Consider the following 15,304-nt stretch of genomic DNA (forward strand, 5'->3'; position numbering starts at 1 on the left):
ATGGTTTAAATTTGTCAAGAAACTTCGTTTTATCGGTGTTAATGATAATGATGAGCGTTGCGGTTTTTAATAGTGGTAGAAAAGCGGAAAGGCTAAGAGGAAAGTGGGTTTTTCTTAAAAACGGTATCCACAGAAATTATTTACGACGACAGAAACGACCTAAAACACGTATGATACTTATTCCATTGACAATTGTAAATAAAACTTCTAAATATAATGAAGTAAGGTATTTCTCTAAACTTACTGGTGACTTTTTGCGACACTCCTTAAATACATACAATTAACATCGACTGCGACTACGCGTTTTTAATTTATTTGCTGATGTTTTGATTTTCTGTCAGATATTATTTCGTTTGATCTGGTTCGTCTTTCCTTTCTTAATCAAAGTGTTCACGTGAATTAACTACCGTTAAATTGTGTATTTACGATTTTACTTTTATAATGTAATATAACATTATTGTAAGCAATCAAGAATACATGTTCAGAACAATTTGTACCACAACATCTATGAAGTTAGACTTGTATGCATGTACATACTCGTTTTGTTTGAAAAGTCGAAACTCATATAAAACAGAATGTACAATGTTTGGAAATCCCAAAGTAAATATTCTTTGCAGATATGTTCACATAACACATAGATGTGTGTCGTACAAACGTATAAAAGTGCCAGAGTCGACTAATTGTTTAAAATATCTTGGTCAACATTAATTTTATTGAAGAATAATATTGCATTGACCCTTTCGTATCCATGCGTTTGTTTGTTGTTGTTTGCTGTTGTTGTTTTTCGCTGCAACATGTTTCAGGTTAGTGTTAATGTTGATTATCGTTATTTTACCACAATATATTACTCAACGTAACTATGGTTCAAAGCATGACAATAACATAAATTCTATACTTCTGAGCAGAAATCCTCAGATAAGAAATAAAACAACGAACATATAGTTGTTTAAAATACAATAATTGTCATCTTATTACAAATATGTCTGGATATAGATCAGTTCACTTTATACACCAACAGTGCTTACGATTTAACAATCACAAAAAATCATCAAATGTGTCAAGGATTTGTTTCCGGACTTCCTTCGAACGATCCTTCTATTCCCTTACTACCGTCCATTGGCGACTATGTTGCCCTGTAGAGAAAGAAAACAGAGAATATCGTGAAAGATGCTTTCCAAATTCCTGTGATTGTATGAACATTTACTATTGAAGATTAAGGTAGAAAGACACATATCCGTAATCCCTGTACGTACATAAATGTAGCATGTATGCTTTGAAGAGGTAAATGGTACTTAATATAACAAGAAGAATACACGTTGTGGTCATACTTTAATAAGTCTGTTTTTTAGCACATAAGCTTGCGTTTTATGTACAGAAACTATCTTTCGAAGACATGAAAAAACTAGTGCACCTGCGTTTATGCAGTCACGACTCGTTATCCACGTCAGACACACGCCATTGATATGAACAATAGTGCATAAACTACAATAATTCTCACAAAACCACATTTAACCCAAAATCGAAATTTGAAAAAGTTTATTAATAGTAATTGCATGAAATAAAATGTGTTTCTATTATATTTGAATGCAGACATGTCAAAATAACAGCTTAGCTATTTACCTGACAGCCACACTCGGCACAAATGTCACAGACATGTACATTCTGTAGACTTTTCGACTGGTAGAATGACGTCACTTGGTTACCTTACGGAGAAATAATGTTTTCAATATAGTTAAAAACGCGTGTATTTACACGTCATGTTTATATCACGAGTCTGACCTTAAGTAAATCCATTTGTTACGCATGTATTGGTTAAAATAGATCTACATTATACCATTCTGTTTTAAACTAAGCTATAATCATTGAATCTACATTTTTTGTTATACACTACTCTTGAATTTGCTGTACCTTTGAATTCAGATGATTCGCGTTATCACACAATTTATACCACGTTTTTTAATATTGTTAAAATTTCGTTAGAAGAACCTGTTGATTACATCGCCGATTATGACTTCGACATATTTCCATAAGTATATGTAATAATTCTCCAGATATCAAAATGTTGATTGCTTACTCGGCTGATAGTAGTCGTATACACGGATCGGAGCTGGTTGCGACTTGGCCACCATTCCAGTTCGGATAATATCCAGCGTAAGGCACATGGGCGTAGGAGTAATCTGTGTATAACATTAATGCATACCATTATGGCAAATACGTTAAAGCGGGTATATACGATTTTTTATATGTGTTTAATTGTAATATATTGATAAAATATGTTACAATAACCATATATAGGCAAGAAAAATTATACATTAAAGCCGAATTTCATAAAATGCAGCAAAGACAAATTAGCGCCCCGAGCCGATTGTCACGTACATATTTTCCTACAATAACCGAAGCATTCTTCTTTGTATTAGGATCGGAGTTAGTGTTCGTTTGTCGTATGAATAGATATCGTTGCAGGAATTCAAATAAACCGATAAACTAAGTTTACATTCACATCGTACATGTATGGTATACATTCTGGCGAATTCGGCTGTACAGCCGTTTTCAATTTCAGAATTAAATATCTGGCTTATTTCGCATTTTCGACACTTTTATTTTAATTTATATTGAAATATATATATAATAAGTTTTTACACATTTTATATAAATTCATAAATATTTGACAAAATCGTATATACCCGCTTTAACAACATTGGTACAGTCATTATATATGTTGGTTGAGCAAATGATTGATCAACAACTACTATTATTGTAATTTTAAGTTTTTTCAAATAGCATATGATTTTAAGAACACGCACCTAAAAGCATAACACTTTTTGGTCCAAAATAGCGCGGTGTTTAGTTGTTAGCAATACAAGTACAGTCAGTAAATTAATATGACAAGGGACTCTATTCTTACCTGATTGAAGTACAAAACGAGCTTTCTGTCCTTAGACTCCACGCGTTTTATCTCTACTACTTTTTCAATGCTTTCAAGATCCGCTTCGAACCCAGATGGAATGCCGAACTCCTGGATGGCCATTCCACTAGTACCGGCCTTCAACCATCTGTAAGAAGTCGGCTATGACTTAAATGTGAACATGCATTTACATGAAAATTATGCAGTACGTTATATAAAAGATATACCAATATGTGCTTCTGAATGACAAAACAGGTCACAGGCAGACATTGTCATCAAGCCTTACAAATTAAAGTACGTTCTACAGCTATCTGCAAACACAATATATTTTTAATACGCCTAATATGAAGTTTCTCGCCCTTCTGCTTATCGCGAACACTTACTTAACGCATGATTTCACTGACAGCATATCTATGGTTTCAGTAACTATGGTGACATCGATCTGGAAGGAGGGCGTCTCAATTTCTTGTTCAACGTTGAACGAGAGTCCGACCTGATCAAAGACAAAAGACATTTCATCTTACGTACATGCTAATACCATTACACCCTCTGAAATCATTCGGTATAATTGCTGAATTTACTTGTTATACCGGTATATAACATACCATTAATACTGTCTTCCGATTTCTGTGATTGGAAATTATCAAACCAGAATAATTGCACTTTTCATTTGGATAAAACACACACTTACATCCAACAGAGCCATTCCGTGACCAGTCGCGCTAACAGAAACCTGGCTTGGAATCGATGGCAACTGAAACAGAAATTGGAACATATATTGCTCGTAAAATTGACACTGCAATCAAAATCAAGTACATATTGTATTGGCAATGCAAATTTGTATTGAAGGTGAAGGTAAGGTTTATTTATTTGAACACATTTAATTTCTGAAGTAATATTTTTTATCAAATTCTACTTACTACAACGGACTGCATGACAAGAGCATTTTGCTTGTTGATGTTGAATGTATGCGTGAAGGTTCCAGCTGTTACTGTGGCTTGGATGTTAAACGTGTCTGAGAAGATCATAGCAGCAAATCTGGACAAGGCTTGGAGAGCAACAACGGTATCCTGAAAAACGATGTAAATAAATAAATATAAATGGAATGGAAATAAATAGATACCATTAATTTCAGTATTATGAGTTGTTTTAAAGATTTTTTTACCCAAATCAGAATAACTGACAAACATTAGAATAAGACACGAAACAACTCGATAACACATTCAAATAGGAGATGCAATTATGATGGCATTTTCTTTCATCGTCAAAAAAGAACAGTTATACACTGTTCATAATCAATATAAAATAATGATAAAAAATGAGGTTATAAAAAACGTAAAATAACCATATCTTTTCCAAAACATCCAATGTTTGGTTATTGACATATTCATATAATTAGTTTACGACAGTGATCATCCGACCTGTGTTGAACTGAAGCCTCCATTAGAGTTTCTCTGGGCCGTGATCCACTTCATAATCTGAAGACCCACGCTCATATCGCTGGCCTCCGCCGTCACCAGCAGGTTGTACGCAGTCATCTCAATGTCGATAGGGTTGGCCTGTGAGTGGGCGGGTTGCCAGTGGCTCTGAGTGGAGGCTGCCTGGTCCTTGTGCCAGTGGATGGTGCCTCCTACAGGTTAGATTTAGAATATAAACATGTTTAATTTTTACTCATTGTATGTGCCACCATAAACGTATGCGGTAGCCAGTTAAGCATATTGTCATCGAGAATCTCTTCAACCAGTTAGAAATATTTTGATGAATTACATGTGTATAACACTGAAAGTAACATACAGGTTTTTATTATCAAGCGTCGAGGAAATATACACTGAGTCTGAAAGATTTAACGCCGAAGTTTCATAACACTATTTGATATATATTTAAATTTGATTTGAAACACACAACACAAACCTGGCCATATGAAATCTTGAAACACTTACCGCTAACGATTGCATCATTCTTAAGTTTGGTCTGGATGTCACGTACAGCTGGACTATGGGCAAGTGTCAGGGCGTAGTTGCAAAGGGAAAGAACGTAGTCATCATTCGTCGTTGCAATTTGGGACTCCAGGTAATGTGTTGCCAGTGCCACAGATTGTATAATTCTTTGGTGAATGCTCTAAAATACCAGACACATTTAAGATATTATAAAGTTATGTTCAGTATGTTTGTTGCGTTTATGTATATATTTTTGCTTTACTTGCAATATAATTAACGGAATAATAATGTGTACAGTAAGTAACATTTTATTTCACATGCGTATCATCTATATAATCTTACATTATATACATATTATTATCATGTACTTGTAATAAAAATATATGTTTATATACGCTAAATCTGCAATAAACGACACGATTTTAATGACTTGTATTACTTAGTGTAAAATGAACTACATACTGCACGTTGCTTAAGCAGACGCATTTATATCAGAAAAATTAACTTACTCCTTGAAGATCATTGTTTTCAAGAAGTGATGCCAGAACAAAAGCAGTGAGACCGATGCCGGATGCAGCTCCACCCTGAAATCAAAAGAGTTTTAAACTTAAAATAAAATAAAAAATTGTTCAACTATATTGTCGCCATCATAAAAACATTTAATTTATTACAAATATCAATGTTATCATGAGAATTCATATAATAATTGATATCTTCATACTATGTTTGTGATTTCATTTTTTAGATAATGCAGATTTATAATATTCCGTTGACAGTGTGATCAATCAAAGAAGTAATCAATTGAAAAGTTGCACAAACAAAGTTTGCCCCGCCTTTTTGTTCGTTTAAGTTAATATGTCTATTATCAATTAATTGTAGAAGGCAAACACGTGCTTTAATGTATAACTGAAAAATTACTCACTAATTTGTTAATTTATAAATTATTGAATATAGGCAACACGTCCATTGATCGCGATCTACCTGCATATCCTTATGGATCACATTACCAGGCTCTGGGAATGAGCCGTCGGCTTTCTGTCGGTTGATCATCCAGTCGATGGCTCGAGTCAGTGTCTCGTCGTCGATGAAGATTTGCTTCTTAGCCTGATGGAATGACTTGGCAACAAATGCAGTCAGCCTGTATGAATGGTTGCAAAAATTATGTTCTTCCTTTTGTCAAAACAAGTTAGCATGAGGTATATGTTTATGTGAATGAATGTTGTGCCTTTTGAAAAAGAACAAGGCTTTCTATCATTATGTATATACCCTATGGTAATCCTTCTGACTTGTAAGTGCCTTGATTGTGAAGTTGCTTGGCTCCTCAGACCGTATGCATTTTTTGCCAAAGTGTTATACATATATATTTAAGACAAGTTCCTTGAAAGTCATTTAAAGGGTGCATGAGATATATAATAAATATGAAAATTAAGGCTCAAACATTCAAGTGTAATGTTGGGAGTGAATTTGCGTCACTTTTTTATGTCTCCTGCATATGGTCTCATGGAGCAACACATGTGTACATATTTTCGTTAACATTGTTTAAAGAGTGCAGTGGATAAAGAGCGGAAAGTATTAAGCGACACAAAACTGGAAACTTAAGAATCTAACCTAAAATATTACATCGACCTTAAGCTGGCGTGAAGGCCGTGCTTTTTGCACGTCGTATTAATGACATTAATATTATTTCAATAAATTCCCTTTAACGGTTCCAGAGATAGAGAGATGAAGCAGACATGACAATGGAGGTTAAAACAGTTGACCTTAATGCGTAATCTAGACATTGAGCAGATGTAACTGACTAATTCCTCATGTACCGATTCTCAATCTTCTATTTTTTTTACTCCAAGTATCTTCAACATCGTTTGAACAGTATAGTTGATTTTTAACGGTCGTAAATTGTTGCGGACAGATGAACAGAGACGAAAGGCAATCTTGCAAATCCCTCCACCTTTGCGGCGGGTGATACATTATAATGAAATGAATATGCCTTAAACTTTTTCCATCTCTTTATAATTCTCATAACACAAGCATGTGCTAAATAGACTATTCTGATTGATGTACACATGTAAATAAGTATATAAATATGTACAATCGTACTTGTGAAAGAAACATCACTCAAAAGACATAAATCAATTATGAGTCCAATATATGCACTATTATATATATCTTCAATAACAAAGTCTTGAACATTACCCACCACATGCTTCCAGATGGGTCCTGATCACCAAATGCGCTGAATGAGCCGTCCTTGTGTTGATATGTAAGTTCACGTTGATACCCTAAGTTGGACACACCGTGCATTAGCAAGAAACAAATGCAATTTAGTTTGAAATGAAAGACTCTTGGGCGTCATAATGCAATGTGATAAGAAAATACGCAAATAAAACATATTATGATTAATGCGTATACATTAAAAAAATGACACGAATCAATACTCAAGAAACATATCTAGGAGCTACAATGGAACGTGGTGCTGATTAAATGGTTAAGGGCGGAAAGCCGAAATCGACCTTTTAGTAATCTGCTTTATTCGTAATTTCTTTAGTCAAATGTTTATGGTTAGGTAAAAGTATATCCATTTAAGATTGAATCATTTCAAACTTATATAGAATGTCTCAAACAACAAACTGTTTTTTAAAAAGTCACCCAAGTATGCAGTAGGTAGGGAACATAAGGGGAACACGATGCAGCACCCTTCACTGTTGACCTAGATCTTTCCCCAACTCATTCAACTCTATTTCCGTCACTCACCCTTCTCCATAAAGCTGATTGCCTTGTCCTCGATATCTCCCGTCAGTTGGTTGGTTGCCGTCAGGTAGTTAGTTACAAAGACATCTGGCGCGAAGCCAAGCATCGTCTGCTCGCCACATCCGGTCGGCATTTGAAGCAGTTTGTCGAGATTGTTTACCGTTGGTCCAAGAAGGTCACCTGAATAAAGCGCCTGTGTTATTTAATGTATTTAAAAAAAAATACCGTTAAGCATATGAAATAGATAAATCATGCTTTCAACAATTCAAAATTAACATTGTGTTTTACTTTGTCCGTGTATGTGAACATAAACTTTTGAATAAATACGTAATATTTTTGTATAGGAAAAGATCAGGTCAAAATGATTGTGAAAACTTAACGTGTGCAAATGTTCATTTATACGTTGGGCATGTTAACTAAGTTTTTTTCGTGTACCAATTGCGGTAACGACGATTCTTTGCGAGCCGGCGACGACCGTTTGAGGCATAGAGATGTCAACAACCTGGCTGAATGTCGTCTGGTTCTTCAGGTCTACTAAAATTGGGTTGCTGTAATGCTTAGCGACTCCTTCAGGCTGTCACAAATGTATAGTAATGACGCATGAACGTAAGACATTATATAACACATTTTCCATATAAATTGAATGATTTAATCAATTTAAAACGTTTTTGATCTCAAGGTCAATGTTCATTCGGTAAACTATGAGACCAGTATTGTTTGTGTTGGGTTTAATGAAACGAGTTTTGTTGTACTTTTTTCACTTGAAAACGCCAGCCAAAAGTACATGGCTTAATAAAGATACACAAATGCATTACTAAAATTACCTACACACATAAAGGTATCGTTACCTGTTTAAATAGCCATTTCATATTATAAAGATATTAAAAAGGGGACCTCTCACCTCAACAAGAAGTTGCCTCTGTACCCCGTCAGCTGCGAGAGCCGACTGGGCGGTCACAGTTAGGGGGATAATTCCCAGGGAGGCGGGAACGATCGGGAAAAACACGGACTTGGCCTCCCCGGCAGGGATCTATCAGATAAATATTACACAGGTATACCAAACACATTAACGTTGACGTTGTGCGTATATTGACACATATTGTCATATTGAATATTAAGTCATATTCAGCATTAAAGGATTGTAAATTAAAACGTTAATTATTAATTTAGTTACATATTGCAGCATCTTTGTAAATAAACAAGCATAAACTAACAGTATATGAAAACCCCAAAATGAATATTTATAGGGACCTTTTTAACGTTTTGGTAAATTGGAAAAATTGAAAATACAATATTTCAGATTTGCAAATTGTTATTTTTGTTACAGTATTTGTGAGGAAACAGTAATATTTAACATTTACCATGCTCTAAAATATCCATTATTAGCATCTTTTGACGATTTAAAAACCTAAAAAATTATAAAGCGTTGCAACGCGAAACGATTGCTTAATTTGGAGAGTTCTGTTGTTGTCGTTATGTTTTGTGACAAAACAAGGATGGCTTTTATAAAGTATAAAATACATCATTTTCTCTATGAGTACGGATGGCCGAGTAGTCTAAGCATTAGACTTTTACACCACAGGTCAGTGGTTCGAGCCCAGTTGAGGGTACCTATTTTCTTTCTTTAATATTATTCTTGGTTTTTACTGGATCTTGTTAGATCCTATGTTTACATTTATCAATATAAAGACATTTAATGACAAACTTCAATACAAGCCTTAATCTGTGAAAAGGTCCTATAAAATATCAATTTTTAATCACGTATTCGTGAAATGAATCTTAAAGAATGTCGAGCACAAACGACGTTGCTCGACAAACACTCGATGCACTTTTCTTCTTAGATGAAGTGAATCTTTTGATCACGGTATAAGAACAGCGGGGCGAGTATCGTCATACGTGGACTGTCTTCGTCTGCGTCTGTGTGCCGTAACTGACTTGGCCGTTAGCGTCAACTGTCATGCTCCTGAAGTCAGACGAACCTTTCAAGGTCACCAGTACCTGAAAATGTAATTGTATAACGAACGCACATATATAACAAAAAAAATTTTTCTGTATATAGTTAAATGTTTGGTCATTTACTGGATTTGTAATTATTCTTACATGTACGGGAAAACATCAAACAAAACTACTGACAAGAAAAATATCACGCTATCATTTCATATGCACATTTAATTTTGGTCTTTGTTAAACAAATCATATACAGGGAAACGATTCTTCGCAGTACCAAATACGGTATTGAAACAATCTGTTCATGACTTTTTGAAATAATTTTTTAAAGTGTGCATCAAAGCAAAATAAATGTGTGTATATATCTGTATTAAATTATTAATTAAGGTTGTCATGTCTAAACCTTAAAAAAATCAGCATCATATTAATAAAAACAACGCTACCATAACACAGAAAAAGCACGAAATGCCAACTTTCTACAAAGTTGGTATTTAAATCAATTTTGAGGAGTGATTAATTATCGTATATGCACTGCTTGTAATAAGCTCAATTGTGGGTAAATCGAATTGAATATCCGTGTATTTTGCATGGTTACAAAACGTTTAAAAGCATGTATAAATGAAATGCATTGAGAAAAGTAGCTTTGTATGAATTAAAAACTCGCAGAGGTTACCTCTCTTTACAACTGCAATCACAAGTTAAATAATCGAATACATTTAACTTTTTGATCGGTTTTGTACTTTTTATCTAAGCAAACGATAAATTAAACTTAAAAATGAAAAAAAACGAACAAGAACGAAACGCATTAAAACCATATACATATTAAATATCAAAATATTTGAATCGATTTTAATCAAAGGCTTATGATGAGAAGGATTTCATTCGTTCTGATCATAGTCCATCAAGTTACTATGCCTAGATTCTATGAACGCAGCTTACATCCATATCCTGTGACATGTAGTTAAAGACGTTTGCTTGAAGAGCGAGCTCCTCCCCTCGGACAACAGAGTACGGCAGATTGAGGCTCACGAAGAAAGGCTTGAATGCCTCAATCTGAAATGTAAATCCATCAACTGAAGTGAATATAAGGCTCTCCCTCCACTTACCGTTCCAAAGTCCGAAATTCCATTTTTATTTCCTTTGTATTTGTCGCGTGCTTAGTTTTATGTTGAGTTTTACCCTTCTTTCTAGTGGCAGACAGTTTCGGAAAAGATAATGTGTCATAAGTTAAAAAAAGCACGAGCTATTAGAAGGTTTTCATCTTACTGATGCAGATGAAATTAAACTTTGTATCCCAACGTCTTTTTATTGTCTTATCGGTGACCCCTTAATGATGTTGAGTTGCTGGGGTGAATTTATTGTCCAGAAAGTATGCGTCTTATATGTTGCCCTACATATGACTAGAATATGCTTATTAGGATTTAATTCCTTGATTATTTTTATTAAATACCATGCATACGTTAAACATTGAATGTCAACCCTATTGCAATATTGTTTAACTCGTTATATTTAGAAGCTTCCTTCTCTCTCGTATTGTCCTATTAAAAATCTGAATTCCGAATAATAAATGCACAAATTAATAACCCCTTGTTTAAGTACTATTTGAAAAGATGCAGTTAATCACAGATTTTATTTAGTGTAAATATGCGAAACATTGTGTGCCAAACCTTGGCTGGAGAGGAAGCGATTCCCAATCCTGACTTGGAGTGAACTGCAAATGCACTTGCTATCCAAGATGTGATTGTATCAGGTACAGTGGTTGAAATAGTTACTGTGCCGTCCGCTCTGTAATTGATAACAGTAAAAGTTGCGACCTTGTAGATAAATATCGTTTTATTATATTTTAATAAGATACAGACGATATGAAATGGCTTTAGATAAACTCTTATTAAGGAATCCATCAATTTCTTTATAGAAACAAAACAACAACAATTTAACATGAAAGGAAATAGGAACTAAAGTTATTAAGTAAAACAGTTGAACATTTAAACATAAAAAGCTACGTGTCAAATAATATATATCAGTTATGTAATTCGGTATTATAATTTACTACATTTAACACCGCATTTAACATATAAGAACAATATACAATTTGGATAGAGAAAAAAAGTAAATTCTCAAATTGTAATAGAAACGATAATGTAATCTAAGTTTCACATCACCACATGAAGCTAATATATTGAAAAACTATTTCCTGGCATAATGTAGATAATATAATTAAAATAAATATCTGAATATATTTTAGCTAAAGCTTTCTAAGCGTGTTTTAATTATGCGACAATATTAAACTGGCTTATTCAAACGCTGACACATAATTCCGCATTTATAAAAGAATTTAAATTTAAAACGCATTAAAAACAATTTAAAATCGTCGCACAAAAAAATAAAAGCATGGATGGAAATGGATACACTCACAAACAAAACAACATTGAACTTAAAACTAGCTGTCCCAAACAGAATCTTCGCAAATGAAATGATCTCTTTGATGTTTTTTTGAAGTTTTACCCAGTGGAAGAGTTTGACCAAAGCCATGTTTCTGGGAAGACATTGCGAATACGGTCTGGTATTTGCAAGGGTGCTGGGGATGATGATCCAGCTGCAGCCGTCCCAAAACTATTTACTGCTGCCGGAAAACCGCCTCCCCCACCGCCAAGGAAACCGCCAAAATGCGGGCGCACTAAAGGTTTGCAGAACATCGCATCGTTAGAAGGGACATTTGTAACAAGGCCATTACGGTTTAAGCTTTGCCACACTCAGCTATTCATATTTTTAATATAAATCCAGTGACACAAATAAGCATCCAAACATCTTAAACGTAAATGAATGTTCTACACACAATGGGTTGCAAACTAATTAGCAAGAGTAGTGTCCGTGAATTCAGATGTACCCTGTGGAGTGGTTAGACCAAAGCTATGTCTCTGGAAACACGTTTCGAATCTGAGTAACCTCTTGCAACGGGTTTGTGCCAGATGACGTTGCTGACAGTGTTTCCAGGGCAGATCCCTTTTGGAGCATCATATCGGTGTCCAAATATCATATGAAGAACATAATTGGTATTATCTTTTATACCCCGTTGTATTATAATCTAATTAGAGTGCAAGTGTGTGGGCATAATACATTGTCTTTAAAGTTTCTTTCGATAAGCTTATCAAGTGAACATTTCTTCTTTTACGTGGATAGACTTTCTTATTGAAGATTTATTGCGCAAGAAATGCACAATCAAATACAGCGTCTTCAAACAAAAGAGCTTATAAGTAATGATCTTCGTCGAACAATGTCAAATCAATGTCTTCCAAACGACTTGGAAACTTTAGAAACAAACCAATGATGACCTATGACGAACTTATTGAATGCTAACGTCATGTCAAAGTTACGAAGCCATATTGTCAGGAAGGTCAAAACCCCAAAATACATCGTAGCTACAAGTCAATTTAATGAAAACTAGCTGATAGCCTTTAAAACTTCATAACACAGCAGGCACGTCACAAAAAAACTTATACCAAACATTTATATAAGAAGGCAGCTTTCGCTTATCTACGCCGTCCAAGATCAAATAGCTGATACCCGGTTGTTAAGTTACTCCAAAGCCATGTTTCTGGAAACACATTTCTAATTCGATCCACCGACTGAAGTGGGCCACTAGGGGCCGGAAGTGGTTGCATGCCACCAGGAGCCGGCCCCATTGCCATTTCGGGAAACATTCCTGCCATCATAGGACCATCTACCATTGGTGGGACTGTGGATTCAGCAATTGAAGTAAATGGAAATGTCGATTTAGACATTATATGAGTTTCTTTACAATCAAGCCAGTAAAATAAAGTGATGCTGGATGAAGCAATTATACACATATAAAATTGAACGACATATAAGGCAATCAAATAACATAAGATGATAAAATCTTTAGTCACTTAAAACTGACAGTTCAGGGATATTTTTTTTGTTATTTTGGTTAGCCTTACTTTAAAATAAGACCCGAATTAATGAATACAACAAGGATAGATCATTATGAAATTTATATAAACAAGTAGGACTTAAGTGTCCAAAATATGATTCAGGAACTGATAGTGTCTGTATGATCACCACCAAACTAACTTTATCGAAAAACTTTTCAAATCTACGTGAACATATTAATAATGAGAAATTAATGAAAAACAACATACCGAATGTTTTTGTCAATGATAAGATGCATAACCAAATTTAATTTTCTATATGACTTTCTTTTGTATTCAGTGCATGGTATTTTTCGGTTCATTTCCTTTTTTAAGTACTAGTAGTATGCTATTGCATTCTTCCAATATAAAACAAAAAAAACATGTCTAAAACACTCGCGACCATAGAAACCGATCACATATTAAGGTTATTTTACAGGAACGATATGAATACATGGATTAAAGTATTATTCTGACCAGAGGAAATGTTGCTGGAACCAAACATTTCTGAGTCTGTTATATTCGACCCACGTCTCAGCAACAAATGAAGAAACAATTACACTACCATCTCCGCTTTAAGATTACATTCCTAATCCAAGACACATTCAACAAGTTTTTATATGACTGATAAATCATGACTCACAAATAAACTTCAAAGCATTAAAAAAGCACAGTTAGTTGACTTTCATATGCGGCAATGGAAGAAGTGCTTCTAGCGACACATTTTAAAGTAAATTTGAAATACCCTATTGAAGAATTATTCCACAACCATGTTTCTGGAAACACATGTCTTATACGGTCAACTGATTGAAGTGGCGAACCGAAATCTGGCTGTGGTGGACCAACGCCATGTGCAACGCAGTAAACCTATTCTAGCATCCGTCCTCCCATTAACAGGGTCCCATTTTCAGCTCTGAAACTTTTGAATCGGTTGCTGATTGCATGAAGTTGGTATGTATTATCTCATTTTCTCATACTTGCGTGTGGGTTTTCTGATAATGATATTTTGTTTAAACACGAAATAAGAATATGCTTTTAATGTCAACTGATTGAGAGTCTTGTATAAAACCATAAATATTGCTAAACCAGTAATGCAAATGAAAAAAGAGCCAGTATATTGTGGCAAATTGTAGCAAATAAACGTTTTTTGAAACCTGATTTAGGCATGGCATATACTTTAAAAAATTAAGTAAATCAAATGAATTGACTCCATCGCATCTTTTTTTGAAAATTGGGGCGTCCGAATACCATAACTTTGCTTTTGAGTTACACACAGATTGACTATCTTTTAATCTCTTATCCGTATACTATTTGTCGAATTATGATAAAAAATATTGCATATTATAATGTATTGGTGCTATTCGCCTTGAGTCTTCCTCATTGTATTTACTTATCATGGGCAATTTTCAGCCTTGTCCATCGACAAAATTGCATATTAAACTTGAACTCTCAGCGAGTGTAGACAACTGATGGCAATACAAAATATTGACTGTACTGTCAATCCGTTATAACCATTGTCGAAAAATGAAAATCATCAACCTACATTCAAATGTTCAAATGTGAATGCCTTACATAACGATCCTTGATGAACAGATCACACCTCATCTATAAATCAACACTGAGCACGATCTGGCAATGAACACAAATATTGTATGTCAGTCTTATACCAACTAACTAATGATAGATTCGTCTAAATAACAAATAGGTACACCACAACATACTTCCAACAAACAGTAATACAGATAGCAAGCATTCTGGAGGTATCAAGTAGTAGCCTGTTGTTGTGTGACTCCATGGATATGCTTCCGAAAGTACATTTCTGATTCGATTCGACCTAC

At 34.5% G+C, this 15,304-nt stretch overlaps 1 protein-coding gene across 4 annotated transcripts in view; it reads right to left on the bottom strand.

The window, feature by feature from the left end:
- Positions 1 to 939: 939 nt before the first annotated feature.
- Positions 940 to 15,304, bottom strand: part of LOC127879586 (CD109 antigen-like) — a 78,175-nt gene continuing 63,810 nt past the window's right edge. For all 4 annotated transcript variants that reach the window (XM_052426533.1, XM_052426536.1, XM_052426534.1 and 1 more), the window contains exons 19-37: positions 12,043 to 12,214; positions 11,205 to 11,322; positions 10,477 to 10,590; positions 9,487 to 9,588; positions 8,492 to 8,620; positions 8,026 to 8,164; positions 7,594 to 7,770; positions 7,040 to 7,121; positions 5,824 to 5,980; positions 5,352 to 5,426; positions 4,846 to 5,023; positions 4,327 to 4,535; positions 3,826 to 3,975; positions 3,597 to 3,659; positions 3,289 to 3,398; positions 2,906 to 3,053; positions 2,075 to 2,177; positions 1,621 to 1,703; positions 940 to 1,133 (exon numbers count right to left, since the gene is read on the bottom strand). In XM_052426533.1, the coding sequence (XP_052282493.1) occupies positions 1,107 to 1,133; positions 1,621 to 1,703; positions 2,075 to 2,177; positions 2,906 to 3,053; positions 3,289 to 3,398; positions 3,597 to 3,659; positions 3,826 to 3,975; positions 4,327 to 4,535; positions 4,846 to 5,023; positions 5,352 to 5,426; positions 5,824 to 5,980; positions 7,040 to 7,121; positions 7,594 to 7,770; positions 8,026 to 8,164; positions 8,492 to 8,620; positions 9,487 to 9,588; positions 10,477 to 10,590; positions 11,205 to 11,322; positions 12,043 to 12,214 (2,336 nt within the window). In that variant the 3' untranslated portion in view covers positions 940 to 1,106. The remainder of the gene's footprint in view (positions 1,134 to 1,620; positions 1,704 to 2,074; positions 2,178 to 2,905; positions 3,054 to 3,288; positions 3,399 to 3,596; positions 3,660 to 3,825; positions 3,976 to 4,326; positions 4,536 to 4,845; positions 5,024 to 5,351; positions 5,427 to 5,823; positions 5,981 to 7,039; positions 7,122 to 7,593; positions 7,771 to 8,025; positions 8,165 to 8,491; positions 8,621 to 9,486; positions 9,589 to 10,476; positions 10,591 to 11,204; positions 11,323 to 12,042; positions 12,215 to 15,304) is intronic.

Source organism: Dreissena polymorpha, chromosome 4 (assembly GCF_020536995.1).
Source record: "Dreissena polymorpha isolate Duluth1 chromosome 4, UMN_Dpol_1.0, whole genome shotgun sequence".
NCBI lineage: Eukaryota > Metazoa > Mollusca > Bivalvia > Myida > Dreissenidae > Dreissena > Dreissena polymorpha.